General features: G+C 39.2%; 1 protein-coding gene across 2 annotated transcripts; it reads left to right on the top strand.

Annotated features, from left to right (window-relative positions):
* Positions 1-6148: 6148 nt before the first annotated feature.
* On the top strand, positions 6149-15051 carry LOC139149776 (DNA-binding protein Ikaros-like). 2 transcript variants are annotated; one of them, XM_070721753.1, is made up of 2 exons: positions 6149-6195; positions 11864-15051. In XM_070721753.1, the coding sequence occupies exon 2, from the start codon at positions 11906-11908 to the stop codon at positions 13601-13603; it is 1698 nt and encodes a 565-aa protein (XP_070577854.1). In that variant the 5' UTR covers positions 6149-6195; positions 11864-11905; the 3' UTR covers positions 13604-15051. The 2 variants fall into 2 exon arrangements, with proteins under 2 accessions (XP_070577854.1, XP_070577853.1); XM_070721752.1 differs by lacking the exon at positions 6149-6195 and adding an exon at positions 8021-8242.
* Positions 15052-20780: the final 5729 nt, after the last annotated feature.

Below are 20780 nucleotides of genomic sequence, written 5' to 3' on the forward strand. Positions count from 1 at the left end.
AGAAGACGGGACAGGAATCAGACTTTCAAAGGGCCTGCAATCGCCCAGGCTACACTATTCCATCCGAAATTATGCGTTATCTGCGTTATAGTGATGGATGTCCGTCGGCATTTACTATTCCATCCGAAATTATGCGTTATCTGCGTTATAGTGATGGATGTCCGTCGGCTTTTACTCCATACATTAACATTATAAACTGCGTTACGACGCGTATTTTTCCTATTATGAGTGAGGTTATTTTTGTTGTAAAAATGTATCACATTGTTGCACCAAAATCGATCCATTCAGTAGCAATAATCTGCGTGCGAGACGTAATTACAACCCTTTTCAGAATTAGAGCGCGAAGCCACTGCAGTGAACTGCAATAAAACTGCTTACACTAATTAGTTTCAGCTGTAGCCGTGGCCACTTTGATGTTGAACAAGGCTACTTGATAAAGACCAAAAAGTCTGCTTGTACAAAGGCAAAACTAACTCTGTCTGAGGCTCGAGTTGTAAATGAGAGTTTACGATTGGCACCCTGTGTAAGATACAATGTAACATTACCATGCACTGGTCCTTGTACAAATCTTTTTTATTTCAACTTCCCCAGACAAACTGTCTGCATGGGACATACAATGTTGTCGACTTTGACAGCTGGCTACAGCTGAAATTAATTAGTGTGAGCAGTTTTATTGCAGTTCACTGCAGAGGCTTCGCACTCTAATTCTGAAAAGGGTAGTATAACATAAATGGACTGCACGTGGAACGCTGCAACGTGCTATGCGCGTTGATCGGAGGGTATGTAGAGTAAATGTTACTTCGCACTGTCATTTGCGCGAGCGGTAGGTGAGCGGAGCGATTGCTCGCCAAGCCTTTTTTTTACTGTAAACAACGCCGAAAAATCACAAATCATTAGTGGTTTTTCGGCATTGTTTATAACAACAAACATCGGACTACCGACGAAAGCATTTTACTGGTCCTTCAAATAAATTACAGGACTAAGGATGGTGGGCCAGCGTGAATGTCGAACCGTTATGTTTGGTAAGTATCAATACAGGAATACATATTTTAATTTAACTGCTAAAGCATATCACAGTTCAATCAACGTCAGTATACTAACATTCATTGCTTTAAAATGTTTATCAAATCTACCTCATAAGATTTTATAATCTACACAAGTAAATCTATTTAAAGATAAAGCTAAAATACATATAACATCGTTACAACAAATAACAACACATATAAATGACCCATATTGTGACAATTTTTCGAAAAAACAGAAAATCTGAAGTGCAATCAAAGTCAATGGGACCAACATACAGCAGTTATACATTCAATGAGAATAATGTACAGCACACTACATGTAGTATTATATCACTACGGCCCAAAGGCGCCCCATTTTGTACGGTAATAGCGTCCCGACGTTATCACGTGTTCCATCCCTCCACCGGAGAACAGGTTCTACCAAATGAGATTATAAATGGCATATGCAACCAAGTTCTATGAGTCTAGTTTTAAGCATATGCCAGTCATCAGGACTACTGTATTGTAGAAACAACTCATAACTCATGGAATAAATTTGTGAGTACAGCAGTCATACTCAATGGAATATCTAGTACATCGTAAATTGAGACTAGTGTACAGAATCACCATCTAATTCAATGTAACTATTGTACAGCACATATACTAGCATGCAACGTGATAATGTGACTATATGTGTAATGCATATATCTATCTCATTTTCCTACCTTCCCTTGACTTTGTGGGTGGTGCGCACGCCCATGAATTAGTCGTGTACCCAAACTAGAACATAGTAACCTCACGACGCCTTTGAATTCAGAGCCTTGGTCCGACTGTAGAATTATGGGTGGCCCAAACTCTACATATATTTTATTAATTTCTTTTGCTACTGTGACTGATGACCTATCGGGTACTGCCCGAAGCCAGAGGAAGCGACTGAAAACATCAATGATGCTAACGATGTATTTTAGCTCTCTGTTGTCGATTTCACATGGATTGTTCGAAAAATCAATAAGATCAATCTGATGATGATACATTGGTCTATCGGCTTTGACAGTTATCATCGGGGCCCTGTTCTCAAATGTTGGTTTCAGTTGGCATGATTCTAAGTTTTCGTTTAAAATTGTGCGTATACCATGCTCCCCTATTCCACTGAAGTAATCACTCATAAGTTTTGAAATTTTTCTAGACCCTGCCCCTTTACTCTCTTTACTGTAACTTAAGACATAATGAGGGAGTTCTTCTGTGTAAAGGAGGATTGTGTCGTCATAGACGACTCTCTCACTTTTCTTTCCCAAAACAGGGTCATAAACTAATTTCGATGCTAATTTGTACCTTGATATTCTTTGATATGCAGTGTTTTCAATTTTACTCCTCTGACTTACGGGTATCGGTGTGGAACGTTTTAATAATCTTACAATGACAGCATACATGTCTTGTCCCAACTGTGGGGGTCTTTTACGAGTGCCAGTCTAAAATAAAAATGAAAAATATAAGAAAAGAATAATATACAAAAAATAAAACAGAAACATTAACAACATTATATATGTTCAATACTGTGGTAAAAGGGGTGGCACATGTTGTCTGGTACTTTTTCGTCAGTAACCTACAGACAAATTTTCATCTAGAACCACTACCTCCGAGCTTATAGGTTCAATATTCTGTACAATGATCCCATGTTCAGAAAGAAATTAGTCGAAAGTGTGATCAGGAATAAACGTACTTTTGTCAACATCAACTTTGGACTGATTCCATTTTTTATTTACTTTATAGTTGAAATATCCCAGTACTGAAGTAAGAACACAAGGGAAAATTGTTGTAGTTTGTGTTGTTATTCATGTTTATATTAGTTGTTGTTACCATAATAAAATTCAACGAACATAATTTTTGTGTTTTTGTTTCAAACGTCATGAAGATGTCACAAGGGACCGTTCAGATTTTACGGCGGGGGCCTGGCAAATTCCAGGGGGGTCATCATAATTTTGAATCAGCAAAGGGGGGGGGGTCATCGCTTTTTCACTGGTAGGAAAGGGGGGGTCACCACATTTTCAAAAACATAATACCTATAATAAAGTTCACTTTATGCCATGGCCATGATCAACCCTCTTTACGGGCGGGACACCTTTGGCGGCCCACTACAATAAATAGGTTTACTTCATGCAATGGCCATGATCGATCGACGTATGGCCCATGACCCTCTTTACCGGCAGGCCCGGACTTTGCCAACCCACTACTATAAGCAGCGGGCTGCCTTCGGCGGCCAACTCATATTGCAGTAGTATCTGGTTAAGTGCCTATCTCATCTTTAAAAGATCATTTACATGCTCGCGACCCTGAATGGTAGCACTGAGACAAAAAGGGGAATTTGCATAAGTGTGATTGACATAAGTTGTCTATGGAAATTAAGTTAAAAATTGCTTTACAGTTGTCCTAATTAACAGACATTTGCATGTTTGTGGCTTAGAAGTTTGTGCACTGGCATCTCTGCTACACGAATAAAGTGCGCCGCGTACCGGAGTTCAAATCCACTTGAAACTGTGCTGGTAAATTTGACATATGGGTTTTGGTTATTTTTCAGCCGGGGGGGGGGGGGTCATCAATTTTTTTCCTTCTGACAAAGGGGGGAGGGGTGTCATTCTTTTCACAAAAAATGCAGGGGGTCTATATTTTTTTGAAAACCTGCGACAAGATTTTGCCGGCCCTCCGGGCCGTAAAAACTGAACGGTCCCTAAACACTTACAGGACACTTTCATTAATTAATTCAACTCTGGGAACCGGCAATATGCACACCTTATAACGTTGATTTCGATTCCAGGTTTGTTACTAAATATTAGCATAGCTGCACACGCGCGACTTTCGGACATCTGCCTAAGATTCGGTCAAACTTTGTTGTTGCATGCGCGGCTGTTGTTGCAGCTTGTGGTCTAAGGCATAAAATACCACGTACTAGCGTGACTTTTAGTAGTCATTGTAACGCTAGCAGGTTTTATTTTCGTCATTTATGCGGAAAATGCAGACAAATATTTATTTATGCATATTAATGAAAGAGAAGTGACGTCATTTGGGATCAGTGCTATGAGATTTTAATTAACGTCGCTGATGTTGACAGACGGAAAGACAATGGCACAGCCGAAAATCAACCAACAAGAAAAGCTCTGTGTCGATGTCATGTTTTAGCTGAGTTAGGCCTAAAGAGTTGTAATTTTCGTCACTGATGTAAACAATTTAGGCCTATTTCACCTAATTGTGTAGATTTATGTAAAAAAGGAAACATGGAACACATGATCATTCTCAAAGTTGGCCTAGTGAAGAACTGTAAAAACCTGTTACAGCCCTAAAAGTGTACTTAGGTGCCTTCATGGTCTTTTCATTCATATTAGCTTGCTATCTTTTTTACGTCAGGCAATCTGTGGCTGTTTGTTATTATTGAAGTCCACCAGGAATATCCCCCCCCCCCGAAATCAACCCCCCAAGATATCAAATGGTCCACCCCTTACTCAGAGAAAAACACCTGCTGGAAACAGGCATTGACTTACCTTACATTCCTGTGGGTCACCAGCAAGAATTAAAGCTGTCGCGAGGAAGGTGATACAAAACAAAACAAGGAGTACCTTGTTCGCCATTATGGTGATTTTAATATTCGCGCCACAGCAGACGAATTTAGTCATGTGACCTCAGGCGCTCTCCTCTACCCCTTAAGACGGCCATTATGTGTTAATCGTGGGATACATAGTGATTAATACTGAGGGAATTAGTGATTTCACGCAATCGATGCAATTTACTGTATTTTTAACTATTATGTGGTCATTTTGTGATGTTTGTGATTTTGGACTGCTTTAATTTAGATTTCATTCGTGTGTATTGACAGGCGTTGTATCGTGTGAGGGATTACTTTCCTCAAATGAGTAGGGTTACAAGCAGTAATTAGTTATTTTTGTCAGATAAGCACGTTTTGTCAGATAAGCGCCGTACACCCGTTCCCTCTTCAGCGCCCTCATAAGGGTTTCCACGCCAGCGGTGTACGGAACGATAGTGGCTGAAGAGAAGAGGGACAAATTGGTGCTCTTGTACAAGTAATCAAAGCTGCCATTCGCCCTTCAATATTCATCGATGGCGATTAGTCCTTGGTGGACCTCACGGTGTTCAAACTTGTTCCTATGTGTTCCAATGGACACTGGTGTTCCGCTGCTGCGGGCTAAGTATACCATAGACCCTAAAAAAGAAGGTATATGTACAAACACATATACTCTAGTGGGCTATACCCAACATTCGTCGTAAAAGCCTCGTTTATCCCACATTTTAGTACTTTTGACTTGTGATAAGGGCGTCCAGAACTAGAGCGATCGTTTCATCAGAGCTTAAAAGTCGAATAATTACAGAACGAAAAATAAAACATTCGGAAGATTCGGAAGAATAGACAGCCATCAGAGTGTCAAGTCAATAATGCATATGTCTCTGGGTATCAAATTGAGTAGAGAAGACAGCCACGACTGTGCCGAGAAACAAGGGTGAATATATTCACGTCTATATATGAACAAGTCCCTTATAAGGTATCTTAGAAGCGATAGTGACAAAATCGCGGGGGCTCACTTTAATTTTACCACTTGTTCAACCATTGACCCTAAAAGGTGCTGAGGTTTAGCTTAGCGAAAACTATGCCAATTAAGATTCTCAAAGCGGTCAGAGTACTATGGAATCAATGACGACATATGGTTTACATGAAATACTGGTAATATAGCAGTATCACGTGAGAATTGATATAAATCAAAAGGCTACGCTCGCTGTGATCATGGAGGTTAAAAAGACCCGCATGCTGTGGATCAACTTTTTTTATTTCATCTTGCCTTAAATATTAAAATCCTCACGTGTTATGGAAAACTGTTTATGACAGTTATTCCTTGTGAGCAAGGGGTAGCAGCTTGAGACGTTGACTTGCCCGGGGTACGCCCATATCACCTATGTACACTGGTTTTAAGGCTAAAGAGGGACTTTCTGTTTCAAAACTTTTCAAAAAACGAACTCTTCGAAATTTACAAAAAATAAAGGGAAACCCCCGGATTCTTATGTTAAATTTAATTAGAACCCTTTTATTAATGATTAATGGAGTTCTATGACACGTGATGACATTTCACCGACATATTCGACCGGTCAATATTTTTTAAGGGCAACACAAATGCTGAAGAAGACCGAGTAGGTATGTCGATTTTTTTCTCTCTTACAGAGAAGGTAAAAAGTTAATATGGAAAAATATAGGATTGGCAGGATATATATATATTTCCATTTTCTAGCGATGATTACGAGAACTGCCTCTTGAATGTGTAAAGGGCGCAACGCGGCACCGCTAATTACATGCGGGTGTACAGTCCTAGATAGGGTTACAAAGTAGCACTTATTCATGACCCCATGTGGGTTACAGGGATGGTTTTTGTTTCTCTTTGAACTTCGGTCATGACCAACAAAGAATCACAAATAGCTTGCAGCTGCTATTCAACACCCATTTTGTTGATTTATCTTTATTTTTTATATCAGGCTATTCATCTAGTTTTTTTTTTTATTTTATCGGAAGTAATGTTTCATGAAAGAAGTGATACATGACAAAAGTTAATGCCTTGCGTTTAATTTGATAGCTCTTGCGTGAATATTCAGTGCCAGTTTATGGTACTCCAGGCAAAAACTTTGAAGGTAACTGACCCCCGGCTCAGAACTGTTCCCCCAATCACCTCAGCGAACGTCGTGATAATGTTAAAAAAAAGGCTAAACAAGGTCACAACACTGTGACATGTGGCCGTGCCAAACACTGTTTGAGTTTTCGGTGTGAGGAATGGAGTTTTTTTAGTGTCGGTCACCAACAGAGAAAAAAACTTGTATTCCTAAGCCTTATACTGACAGGAATTTATGAGGATAAAATTAGAAGAGATGGGCGACATAGAAGAGGTAGGTGCTGCCTCAGGGTTGGAAGGGCTGTCCCCTGACATTGTATCTTGGAAGGGCTGTCCCCTGACATTGTATCTTGGAAGGGCTGTCCCCTGACATTGTATCTTGAGTCTCTCCTTTCGTGTTATCGGAAAATAAATCAAAAAATTTCGCTAATCTCATTGAGGAGAACAATGCATGAATGTACTAAAATTTATTTCCACCGTGAATGTACGTTCTGACTGTTTTCTATAAGATGTGGAAGGACAAAATCGCCAAATATAATTCTTTGTGAGTCACGGATTAAGATTGGAGTGAGCCTCATTCTGCAAATTGGCCACTAAATACTTGTGTGTTTTGTACTTCACAAGATGTTATAATAATATGCACCCTAAACGTGGTTTCCTACATCCGCCCCTCTAGTGATCCGCCGGTGCATATGTCTTTCCACCTTTTCAAACACTGATAAATCGTCAAAAGTGGCGGGAATATCAGTGTTTGTATATATATATATATATATATATATATATATATATATATATATATATATATATATATATATATATATATATATATATATATATTCCCTCCCTCCTAGTTGATGTAAGTTGTAAAATGGACAAAGTTGTCGCTTCTAAGCTAAAAAAATATGTCCATTGGAGACGTGCAGACCCGGTACGATGCACAATTCTACGTCCGGTGACGAGAGTCAGTCATGATGTTCGCTGGCAGTAAAATATGAGAATGATACAATGAAGATAGCCAATGTCATTGCAACCAGTTTTATTAATAAAAAAATTCTTGGTTCATAGAGAACGTTAGGTATCTGACTATACCTGACCTATTATTTTATAATGACGGCTTTCACATCAGCAACTTGAAGTAGGCATATGTAGTACTTGACCTAAAATGCAAGCTTTTAGTTTTTACAGGTGTGGGTCGAGCGGCGTCAATGCCTATGCCTTCAGGTTTATTCATATAGAATTTATAGTGACTGGGCCTCGGGTAAAAAGTGTACATTGGCTGCTTCAGGGATTAGTTGTGTCATTAAGGAGTCGGAATGATCGTACACCCAATTCAGGCATAGTGAGAGTAACACCCCCGGAGAACTACGTCGGACGCGCGTCCAAAGGCTGGTAAATTTATTATTCTGAGAATACCCGTTGAGCCCATGTCCCAGCATGCATCGCGATCGATGCGCTTTCCGGTAGGCTGCGGAGGCTTTGTGGGAAGAGGCCGTAGGAAAGAAAAAAACATTCTAATATATAATTGACCTTCATAGGAGCCAAGTGAATTGTAGCGGAGCGGCGAGTTTTTGCCTTTTTTATGTAAGTAGGGAGCTTTATTTTCAGTGTCGTATAGACGTACAGGTTTGTTGACATGCATCCGAATGACCCAGTTTGAAGGACACATACCCGAACCTAGGTTGCAAGGTTCAATCCTGCGGAGCGACTCGTTGGGCATATTTACCTGCCCATTTCTATCGCTTCTTTAACATGAGACACACTGCAGGTCGTAAATCAGCCTGTAAACTTAAAATAGGTGCAATAGGCTCCACACACAGGTTAACCACGGTCGTACGCATCGCCAATATCCTCATACGGTTCGGTGACCCTAACGTTGGGGCTTGCTGGGTAATACTTGTACGCTGAGTAGCGTTATAGTGTACAGTAATTGTTGAGGTAGTTTGCGTAGAGTACAAACTTTTATGATTTATTGAACACACTTTCAATAATTTTAAAGATAGCTAGGTAATAGTGATGATCGACATGTTATTCCTTAATAAGAGGATGTCGTTCAAAGATTTTGGCGACCAGTTTTTTCTCACTCCGTCACTTTGAAAAGAGCCGAGACAACACGACCTTCACTCGACTCATGTACAACATCATACTATCACCGCTCGCAAGCGTAGATTATGAAAGACCGTTCTTCTACTAGTACTAGGAAGACAGGCAGGAATTGGCGAGATATTATCCTGGCTTTTTTCTGCTTCAGAGTCTGTGAAAAAATCTTGCATCTGAATTATTTTATGCTCTTTGTATTTTTCCCTTTTGGCCAACCAAATATTTTTTAAATAGGGTAGTTGAACTTGAAGGAGGTGTGTGAAGTAAGCTCTCACTTCCCAGTTCCCTATTTTATCAAACACGAATAGGGAACTGGGAGCCTGGCAGGTTTGTGAAGTTCGCTCCCAGTTCCCGGTTCCCAATTCGATTGAACATGAATGGGGAACTGGGAGCCAGCTCCCAGTTCCCCATTCACATTTGATCAAATAGGGAGCTGGGAGTCAGCTCCCAGTTCCCTATAGGGCTGTTCACAATCACAGTAACATTATTGTTCTCTCATTAATATGCAAAAATAAATATTTGTCCACATTGTTAGATTACGTTTGAAAATTGTGCATGCAAGAACGACGAAAACACATCTTAGTGGGCGACTGCTAATGTAACAATGTGCTAAAAGGCATATTCACTTCTCAGAGTACAAAAACAGCCAGGCATGGATGCAACATTGATAAAATTTGTCCACATTTCAAGCTGCAGTGTCCGGTGTCGCACGCATACAGCTATATTTAGTAACAAACCTGTAACTGTTAACAGCACTATATACGTTCAATCGAATAGGGAACTGGGAGCTAACTTGACACACCTTAGTGGAAGATCAAGGGAAGGTTACATTTCTCCATGGTTCCCCTTGGTATATCAATGCAATCAGATCAGAGGACAGTAGAAATGTTGCCGAGGTTCCAATCCCAAATCATTTACCAATGTTCCAGAACCTTAGCAAAAAAACTATGTATATATCAGGGCTTGACAATTTTTTTTCCAGTTCACTTGTCCGTCGGACAAGTGGATTTTCAATTTCACTTGTCCTCACAAAAATTTTACTTGTCCTCCATTTATAATAATAAGGACCAAAATACTTACGCTGAATTCTGTAGCGCCTTTCAGGGCTTTCTTATTTTGGTAATTTTCGCCGATGTTGACGCCGATTTTTCTCAAAGGTTCACATTGAAGTAGGCCTGCGTACAGTCTGTGTGTTCCCGGCATTATACAGCCTCCACCACAAGAGGCCGTATAACGCCGGGAACACACAGACCTGTACGCAGGGCTAACATTTAAGGTACATATCATACATTGGCTTCCCGTGTTTGGCAAGCATAAATGCCGTCGTAAAAAGATTGGTCAGTTTCTGTCGCTGGTCGTCGTCATACGGTTTACGCATTGCGAGTGCATGCGATCGGGGTGTTGACAAGTAAAACCGTATCAGGCTCAGCGGGACCAACAAAATTTCCACAATCATTGTCCCCATCATGATCTCATCTGTGATGCGCCAAACAGTCCTAATGCGGTTGACTAAACTCATGAGACCTTATCGATTCAACGCGAAACACGTCGCAACTGTCAAGAAAAGTATTTCGCTTTCCTAGTGGTTTAGCAATGGTAGGGTATTTGAGACACGACGTACAGTACATTTTGGAACCGTCATATTTCAACCAAGGCCACTGCGCTTTCCATTTCGGGAGATAATGTCTACGGCGTCTCATCATACCGCTTATGTTTAGATCTTTTGTCAGAAACATCGTTCTAATCATCACATCGAGTCGTCGATTCTCAGACGATCCCACTCATGCTGGCCCTCGTGGTGCCACCGTAAATCATCACAACGTCATTTCTCAGAGTTACGTAACGCCAATTGTCGTAAGCTACGCGCCTCTTTACGGCAACAGCTTTGCTTGATTCTTGCGTAGGTCTGCGGAGCGGAAATTACGCTCTGGCCCGCGAAAATGCACAATGCCTTGTTAGCGTTAGTGGAAATGTTACGATAAAATACTCATATTTACAGCGATCACTCCACAAACTATCTGCCAACAATTTTCATCTACCTCGCGAGGCTGCATAAATGATTTTGAAGTACTGCATGGTCAATCACCGATAAGCAATATGATTGAGTTTTTACCTAATTAGTTGGGGCGGAGCAGTCAGCATACAACAAAGAAATGCTGTTTACGCCAAATTTTAAGCGACTATTTTAATTGGACGATGAAACAATTTCATGTCGATCATCAAAAAATTGCAACATTGTGTAAGTCGGCAAGTGAATCTCAGAAGAACGTCACAATTGTATCTAAAAAAAGTCAGTGATTGACATTTATTTTGTGTGAACGACAATGCAAATCGGGTGACATGTGCACAAACCGCAACTTATGTTCGCGTTAATTGCGCCAGAAGTTGTATAAACAACTTGTCCGGCGGGCGACCAGATTCTATTTTTGACTTGCCCGAACGTAAATTTCACTTGTCCCGGGCGTCGGGCGATAGGAATTGTCAAGCCCGGAGGGCACATTGTATACATTTTGTGTATATATATATATATATATATATATATATATATATATATATATATATATATATATATATATATATATATATATATATATATATATATATATATATGAATTACTTCAAGTACAAAGTAATGAAATCTGTTACTTAAGTTTCGTACATCCTGCAAAATATATATGAAATTATGAGTTTAACTTTCCACAAGCATGATGCTGTGATAAACTTGTGAAGTAGGATTTTGGAAGTTTTAATTGCAGACAGGTTTTTGAACAGCTAGCAGACATCTCCCAACAAAATCTAGATGATTGTTTAGGATTGTGAATATTCATGGGTTCCATGGAGTAATTATTGCATATTGTTAGTGTGAATTTTCACACAGTAATTGAAATAGAGCTAAACCTCCTCCCCTGAATGCCACAAGTTGCGTTTATCATTCTCATGTTTTTATTATCCATGATTGCTTGTGTTATATCTTCTGCTGCATCCATTGCATGGATTGTTTTGATTTAGGTATATGTACATATGTAACTCAAATATCCTGATTTTGTGTTCAAAACCTTTCCATGTGAAATTTGTGATGTCATTTTCTTGTTTACTGCATTCCAGGTGTGGCTTTACAAAGTGGTCTGCAGCCACCTCAGAAAAGTTATGGCCAGTGAGGTAGAGCACCTGCCATCGGATTCGCTGCAATCAACAGGAAATGACAACTCTGCCGACACCGACGAAGGAGAAATATTTCACAATGGAGCTGAAAGTGACAGGGAAGATGACATAGGTGACAGGGGAGCAAATATGTACATTGGTCGACGTGGCACTGATAGGAGTGTTCTTGACAGGGGTAATAAACACTTACAGATTGAAATTAAGGAAGAACCTCAGAGCCCTGGCAGAATGGGAAACCATGAAGGTTCACTGAGGGAGCCCCCAAAGTGCTATATATGCGATGTTACGTTCCATGATGAACACATGTATTCCAAACATTTGGAGGAGCATGCTGTTGGACACTTTGCGCACTCTCAACACATCATGAAAAGTTTCAAGTGTCACATATGCAGCCGGTCGTTTTCAAAGAAACAGACCCTGAAGCGACACTCCATCTTGCACAGTGGCATCAAGCCATTCAAGTGTGCCTTCTGCACTCACTCTACCTATCGGAAGGACCACCTGCAAGCGCACATCAGAATCAAACATCTAGCTGGCAAGTCCAAACAGGCCAAGTGCACCATCTGTAACGTAGTCTTCTCAACGCACCAGAGTCTTACCAACCACATGAAGAGCCATCGCAACCTGCACAACTGCCTGCACTGCGGGGAGGGTTTCTACAGCACGGGGGCACTGGCCTCGCACATACGAAGCAGGCACGCCAGCGGAGGACTAAGCCAGCAGAATGGAGGAACAGTGTACACCTGCGAACCCTGTCGCTTCACCACTTCCAGTTCCTCACTCTACGACATGCACTTGCAGTGTGAGAAGCACCGACTCAAGTGCGAGGCCTCATCACCCATGAACCTTCAAAGCCCCCAAAAGCAGAATCATGGAGGAGACATGAATGAGAACACTGGCTATACAACAATAGCAGACATGATAACAGATGTGGTCAGGATGAGCACACAAGATCTTCCCCAGACTGCAGAATTGAACAGGAGAATGGAAACAGACGGAGATGGGGAAAGCGTCAGCAAAGGCAATTCCACTTCTATAGCATCTGCTCCGGTCATTTCTAGCGTGATGTCGCTGCAGAGTGATTCAGTGTACAATGGAATGTCGTCACCTTCCCGGGAGTCAGAGTCTCCACCTGTTACCACCATCTCAAACAGCAATGGAAATATCATCAACCACCTAGCTGTGTCCCCGAGAGACAGCGGCAATGGATCAGTCAGGAGTAGCCTATCATCTCCTGAAGACAGAGCGGAAGGCAGCCGCAGCCAGAACCCATCCCCTGCAACAAGCCCCAACGTGTCCGTTGTTGAGCCAGAGAAGCGAGACTCGTGGAACAGCATGCTGCCTTTATCAGGCAGGGAGGGTAATGCGTGTAGTAGCCTTCTACGAACTCTGGTGACAAATAACGCAAAGGCAGTGCTCATGGCCAAGTCCGGGCAGGTGCCCAAACCTCTTTGTATTTCATCCAACTCTCAGTGGAAGGGAACAGTTCGCGACAACTCAACCCAAGATGATGTCTGGAGGTGTGTTGACTGCCAGATTATCTTTCCAGATAACGTCATGTACACCATCCACATGGGATGTCATGGACTGAAATCACCATTTCAGTGTAATATTTGTGCTTATGAGTGCATTGACAAATATGAGTTTGCTTCCCACATCTCGAGGGGACAACACAGATTTTAGTGCTGTTGCCGCTCTTATAATTCCATTTCCTTTAGTGATAAATTTGTTTTTGAAATATATGCATGCATTTTGAGGGATTGTGCCCTGAGTTAATTCCGACCGGCCATATTCGTGACCTCTGCATAACCTTTCCATCCCAGCATTTTCAGTGATGTGGGTTGCTGATTGAGTTTGAGTTCATACTCTGTGAACCATCGACACTGTGGTTCACCCAATGTTATTTCCACAAAAAACTGCGGTCTCAGACAAAAACTTGCACTCTTCCCAGGCCCTGTAGGAAGAAATTAATGAAAACAACTGACAAATGCCAACAAAAGTAACAGAAATTGTGGTTTTTCAAGCGATCATGAAAATGACCGATGACATTAGTGAAGTGGAAGTGTCATGAACACATACATGGATATAACATTCACAAGTTCAAGATCACTGAAAATGGATTATGTATGTAAGAAGTGTTTGGTGAAATTTCCCTTTTAATTTTCATTTATTTATTACGATGTCAAATGAGATAAAGCAGTTAGCATTGTGCAAACATGAAAACAGCCGAAAACCTAGGCTCTAAACCAGTCAAATTCTGAGATAGTATGTAGTGTTTGGAGGTTCTGAATATTGTTATAAATACAATGTAAATAGAATTCATTTAATCTGATCAAAGTTTCACAGTACAAGGAAAGGAGACTATATTTCAAAATGTAAAAAAAATTAAAAAAAACATTTTATTTAAAGTGTGGTGTAAACAAATGATTTACATCAGAGACTATCCATGGGTTCAGTTTAGATTGAAACAGTGTTGCATAAATGTGATGGTACCATTGTTGGGCTCTGGAAGCCTGACTTTGAGGCAGCACTTGTTCTTTCTCACCCCATTAATATGAAGTGTGTGACCGTCAGTTGTAGCATGAAGCAAATTAGAAATTTGGTAAGACTTTGATTTGTATATTACACAGATACTGCACTGAAAAAAAAATTTACCAGAGTGAGTTTTGACTCCCCGAGTGTCCGTTCCATCTCTCAGTATGTCCTTCTTCAGAGTAAATCAATCGATGCCAACGACCAGAATGTACGTTGGAATCATCACCGGCAACAAGAAGTGGCTTCCGTTCTCCAAAGAAGGCACCTTTGCGTAATCTGTTGGACAGATTTTTACCTTTTAAACAAACTGGAAATTTCATAATTGAATTTCCTTCTTGCAAGGGTTTGCTTTTTGTTTTTCTCAGAGATCAAAAATCAAAGGAACAACTCTGATTTTTGTAATTTTTTGGTTTCAACAATCCACTATATTATACAGTAAGAAAATACTTGGAAGACCTTAAAAAAGGATACTTTAATAGTGAAACTACAACCTTCTCCGAATGAAAAATATGTGCACAATTTATTCTTTAAGATTTGTTGATTTTATCCTTAAATGTCATTAATAATTTATTAAACCCAAACAACAATGAAATCAATCAGCAGTTGTCAACTTGTGGTAAATTAATTGTAAATTGATGCAGCTATCTATGTTATTTGTTTGTATGTCATAGTATTTCAATATCTGTTCTGTATTGTGAAAAGGACATGATCCAAGATGGTGCGTTGAAGTGTGTGTGTGTGTGTGTGTGTACTGCGAAATTGAATTTGCCATTTGTGTTGTGAAACAAAACTGACATACAGAGGAAGAAATGAGACCAGCATTGATTAAGCTGTATGTTGGACTTGGATATTCTTTCATGTCAATACATGGCAGGAGTAGATCGAACTATTCACACTTGCTTTTAACAGATTTTTGCAATATATAAGTCTCTATCATGTAAAACAAAAGTACAGCACAAGCATAAAGACTGGCTCTGTCGCAAACAGATATGTATTCATGTTTACTGTCCAAGTATTTCTTTGTTCATTTAATGTTCCCAAAGGCAAACAGAATTTTTTGATTTTGTGACCGATACAAAAGAATTAATGATATGTGCCTGTAAAGGCTAACCTTTGTTAACTTCCCTCAAAGACTTAAAAAATGCACAACTGTCAGGTCTAGGCCTGTACTAGTAGATACACTTGAAATTAAAAACCACTTGCTTTGATTACAACTCAAAACTTTACCCACAGTTATCAGCAAGCCCAGGGAACACATTTTCAGTCCTTCAATAACAATATTCGACAAAACGGAAGCAATGATTCAATGTGCTCTTTTTTTTTTTTTTTTTTTTTTTATATTTGTTTTCTTTTAATCGTAGGAGTTGGAAATTTTTTCTGTGACTTTCACTTCCTTGTTTCAGGTTTTAGGAGTTTATGAAGGAAAGGCAGCTCCACAAAATGGAATCTATTCATTTCAATTATGCATTATGGTGTATCATTTCAATTGTTGTATTTGTTTTATACCATGTTTGAGAATACTCTCACAAAGATTTTGTTAAATACATCCCCAACTGCAGATCCTATTAAATACATCCCCAACTGCAGATCCTAAAAGAGATATACAAGCTGACCAGAAGCAAATCTAATTTTTTGGCCTATTAATGCATCGCCTTTTTAGCCTACACAATATCTGTCAAACTTTGACACTCCACAACTGCACAATAATTGGGTGTGATAAAGATTATCATTGTCCCAGGTGAAGTTGACTTGAAACTTGTTGACCATCGAACAAAATGGCAGAAAGTATTAATTGGAATGTTGGAGACTAGTTACAGGAACATGAATTTAGTGCCCACGTTCATGTATTCTGTAAAACTTCAACTGTAGATTATTTTGGTCGGGGTGGGGGTTGGAGCTGGGCGATTCAAGGTTCACAGGTATTCTTGAGCAAGCCACCAGCCACACTCAAAATGTCAATTGATAACCTAACCTAGTACTTTATCATGGCCAAAGATATATCTGCATTCAAGACCCTCCCCACCCCTCCTTTTAACATACATGGTCACACGAGTTTCTTACCTGTTGTAACTTGCAGCTGTCATTATTAAGTTAGTAATTCAGCATATTTACTCTGGAAACGTCCAATGATACTTTTTGATTCTGGGAGCACAGTACAGTGTTTGAGACAAACACTGAATTCACAATGGTGGAATTTGTGAAATGTCTCACAACATCAATGCTTCTTTCTACAAAAATTTGCCCATTCACAAGTCTAAAATGTGCCATTAACATCAGGTGAGCTGTGTTGAAGCCTGTGACCATTTTCTTGCACCTCAGCGTTTGCATTGAGTTATCGAATGTTTATTGTAAAACAGAAAAAAAAGCTTGTTGCACTGATTGCAGCTCTGTGAAGCCTCCTGCACACTGCATGCCATATTCAATGCGGTTGAACAGAAACTTTCAGGCGCTTTATATAACTTCCTAGATGACTTTGTGGATGCTGCACTGATATAAACTGATCCACAGAGACTGACAAGTACATTTTGCAAGAGGTATTGTCATCATTTTATGTTCACTCAAACAATTTTTCTGTTCTTGTCTTGTACAAATATGTCAGGGATAAATCGGCTAAAAACTTACACGAGTAAACTATGATAATCATTGACAAGAATTCAAAAGAGGTTGAGGGTTGTACCTTTGACCAGGAACTTGCAATGCCCTTGGGTTTTTGGACTTTTAGATCACATTTAGCCTGAATGCCTGGCTATAGACTGCAAGAACAGTTTCAAAGTTCTCTTCCCCAAATGTCTTGCCTTGGTTCTCTTAATTGTTTTCAAAGATTCATGATTTATAAAAACAAGGAGAAATTTAGAGGGAAAAAAGCATTTTTAGAGAATACAGCTGTACTCAGATTTACAAATTTATCAGTGTATGACCAGAGCGTACCACTTGCAATGAACTGGATTGTTTAAATTAAAAAAAAAATTAAAATCAACTCTAGTTTGCATCACTGTTAAAATTTCACATTATACAAATGGGGATCGATTCATGACAAGCAGTGGCAGCCACGGTTTGTTTTTTAATTGGTGATGGCATTATCTTAAGTAGGTGATGTATGATCATGTCACACAACACACGTATGCTGAGCTGATGCAAATCACGTGTAAGCCAATGCAAGCTGTAACAGGCAAGTTGAGTTATGGCAGACGCGATCTGATAGTATGATTGATGTCAATTTCAGTTTGTTGTTTTTTTTAATGTGTAACTATCTTGAAAAGATCTGTCAGAACTCTTCAAAGTTTAAAAAATTTGCCGTCAGTTTGGGAAAACAAGGTAGTTCACAGAACTTAACAAAAGAAAGCTTGGCTACCTATACAGAGTCACGTTCACAAGGTCTGGTCAAAATATGAAAACCTGATAATTCTGTAATTTCTTCTATCTTTACTTCTATGAACAATTACAAATCATCAAATCTAGTGACATTCAAATAATGCTAAATATATCAGTTTGTTGGAACATCATATTTGAAGATTCCGTAACAAACTAATTTTTCAGAAGAAACTCTGCTTCAACCGAGTATTTGAACAAGTCAGCAACTAAGGGAACACATACTCAGGACAGAATTGGAACCCATTTACTCAAATGCCCAGTTTCTCATAGCTTGTTAGGGTACAGTGACCCAATTCAGCTCGGGCAGCAAAAAGTATAAATATGTTACGTTAGCATTATCAGAATTGTGAACAGTTGACACGTGCAGGTCTATTTGTGACAATTATTTTTCTGCACTGCTTTTGATAAATATTTGCTCAGAGAAATGTATTTGATAGCCGTACTTCTAATCGACTCATGGAAAAGTACAGGGGACTCACTGCGCGAGAAAGACAATTGTGTAGTGCTTGTACAGGTGGTATAACTCTACACACTGTCTTTTCTATTTATGAATTGGTGATTTGATTTCCAGCATCATTTGGAATTGTGTATGCTCACCATGTAACTGCCTTCATGTCTGAAAAACAGTCCAAAAGCTTTCCATAGATGCAAACACATGTAGTTTCCTCACTCTGAAAACGTCTATGGTGATACTTAATTAAAGGGGACAGAAATGAATGGTGAACATCTAAAATGTAACTTCTAAAATGTTGACTTGTTAGGACCTTGATGCAAATATCTCCTGCTACTATTAATTTTCCAATGGGAGGTGGGGGGGGGAGGGAGGGAGGAGGGAACAATGGCGCAATTTCAAGGATAGAATTTGCAAAGTTTATTGATCCACTGATTTTGTATCTTTCCTTTATACCAGGGTTGAAGAGGTACGTATTCACTGAGATTTGCATATACATTTCCAAAATCTGAAATATTTTAATCCCTTATTTGGCATCAAATACCAACAGAGAAAGCAACCAATTTGAGAAAAGAATGTTTGTAATCTGTTTTCATACTCTCTCTGTATGACTTTGTGTGTATGTAAATTAATTTGTAATACGGGCCAGAGGCCTAAAAGAGAGATCAAATAGTATATTATTATTTTATTATAATTTTCAAATATTATCAAGCCTGTCAATGAACTGAAGACGATCTGATCTGGAAATGTTTACCTGTTATAGCCTCATGATGGCACTTCCTCACTGGACTGTATGCCTTAACATACAGAGAAACAAATTTGGGTCACTTTAGTCATAAATAATGATTTTGGTCAGTTAGTCGAGTGCTGGTAACAATGGGATGTTAGATTGAGAACCAGCATTGAACAATACAAAGCATCTATCAAGATCTCAGAAGACAGAACTGCTGACACTCTCAGGATCCCATATATAGCTTCTTATTGATGAAATTAGTCCTTTTCTTCCCAAACGTCAATCTCTATGCACACTGCTGACTTTAAAATGTGTTGTACATAGGTTTTACATTCGTATTTGGTTCCCTGCAGGCATTAAAAGCTAACCTAAAATGCCAATGACTAAATTCAGATCTCATATTCCAAAGGAAAGTATCATCTGTAAATCCAGAATTTTCTAGGGGGGGGGGGGGGGGAACTAGGTTTGGGTACGACGAGTTGACTACAGTTGTAAGTAGGAAGACTATGACATTCAAATAATTAAGTGCACGTGCTCTGGTAGTGTAAACTTCACATGATATATGTCATGGTATTCAAAATTTGGTAACGCTGTTGCAACTCAAACAAATACATCCTCTCAATAAAATGACCAGGGATTGGTGAAATATAATCACAATGATGTCATTCCTCATGAATATTCAATGGTAGTTTATCTCACGTGGCGTGGTAGTGTGAGGGTAAGTTAAAAATCCTCTTACGTGCAAGAATTATGACTCAGAGAAGTTTTCATAAAAGTAGCATAAAAAAGATGGTGGTCTAAAATTTAACTAAAATGTATCTTCTAAAATTTTGAATTATTAGGACCTTAACACAATATTTTTTTGCTGTTATTGATTTTCAAATATGCTAGTCTCTCAATGAACTGAAGACGATCTGGAAATGTTCAACTGTTAGCCTCATTGTGGTACTTCCTCAGCTGTATGCCTTAATAGAGACAAATTTGCGTCAATATATTCATAAGTAATGATTTGGTAGATTAGTCCAATAGGATATTAAAAATTGAGAACCAATGTCTCACAATACGAAGAATCTGTCAACACCTCAGAAGACAGAACTGCTGACACTCTCAGGATCTCATAGCCTCTTTCACAGTAAAATTAGTCAACTTCACCCCAAAAGTCGATCTCTATGTACACCATTGAATTTAAAAAGTATAGCTTACTATGTTTTACTTACGTACTCAGTTCCCTGCAGGCATTAAAAGCTAATTAAGCTACACTACCAATGACTGAATTCAGATTTCTTATTCCAAAGGGAAGTATCATCCAAAAATCCAGAATTTTTTATTAGAGAAGGAAAATAGGTTGCGGTACAACCTGTTGACAACAGTTACTGTAAAAAGACTATGACCTTCAAATGATTAAGTGCACGTGCTTTGGTACTGTAAAGTTCACATGACACATGTCATGGTAATTCAAAATCTGTTGCAACTCAAACAAATACATCCTCTCAATAAAATGACCAGGGATTGGTGGAATATGATGACCTGGTTATTCAAAATACAATGATGTCATTCCTCATGAATATTTAATACATCAATGGCCTTTTATCTCATGTAGCAGTGTGAGGATAAGTTAAAAAAATCCTCTAACTTGCATGAATGACTGAGAGAAGTATTTATAAATGTGGCATAAAAGGTGAAGTTCAATATTCTAAGTTACTGATGTAAAATATGTTGACGTGTGTCTCAATATCATTTCCAATGTTGGTTTCATATTCTGGCAATAT

This window comes from Ptychodera flava, chromosome 14 (assembly GCF_041260155.1).
Source record: "Ptychodera flava strain L36383 chromosome 14, AS_Pfla_20210202, whole genome shotgun sequence".
Classification (NCBI taxonomy): Eukaryota; Metazoa; Hemichordata; class Enteropneusta; family Ptychoderidae; genus Ptychodera; species Ptychodera flava.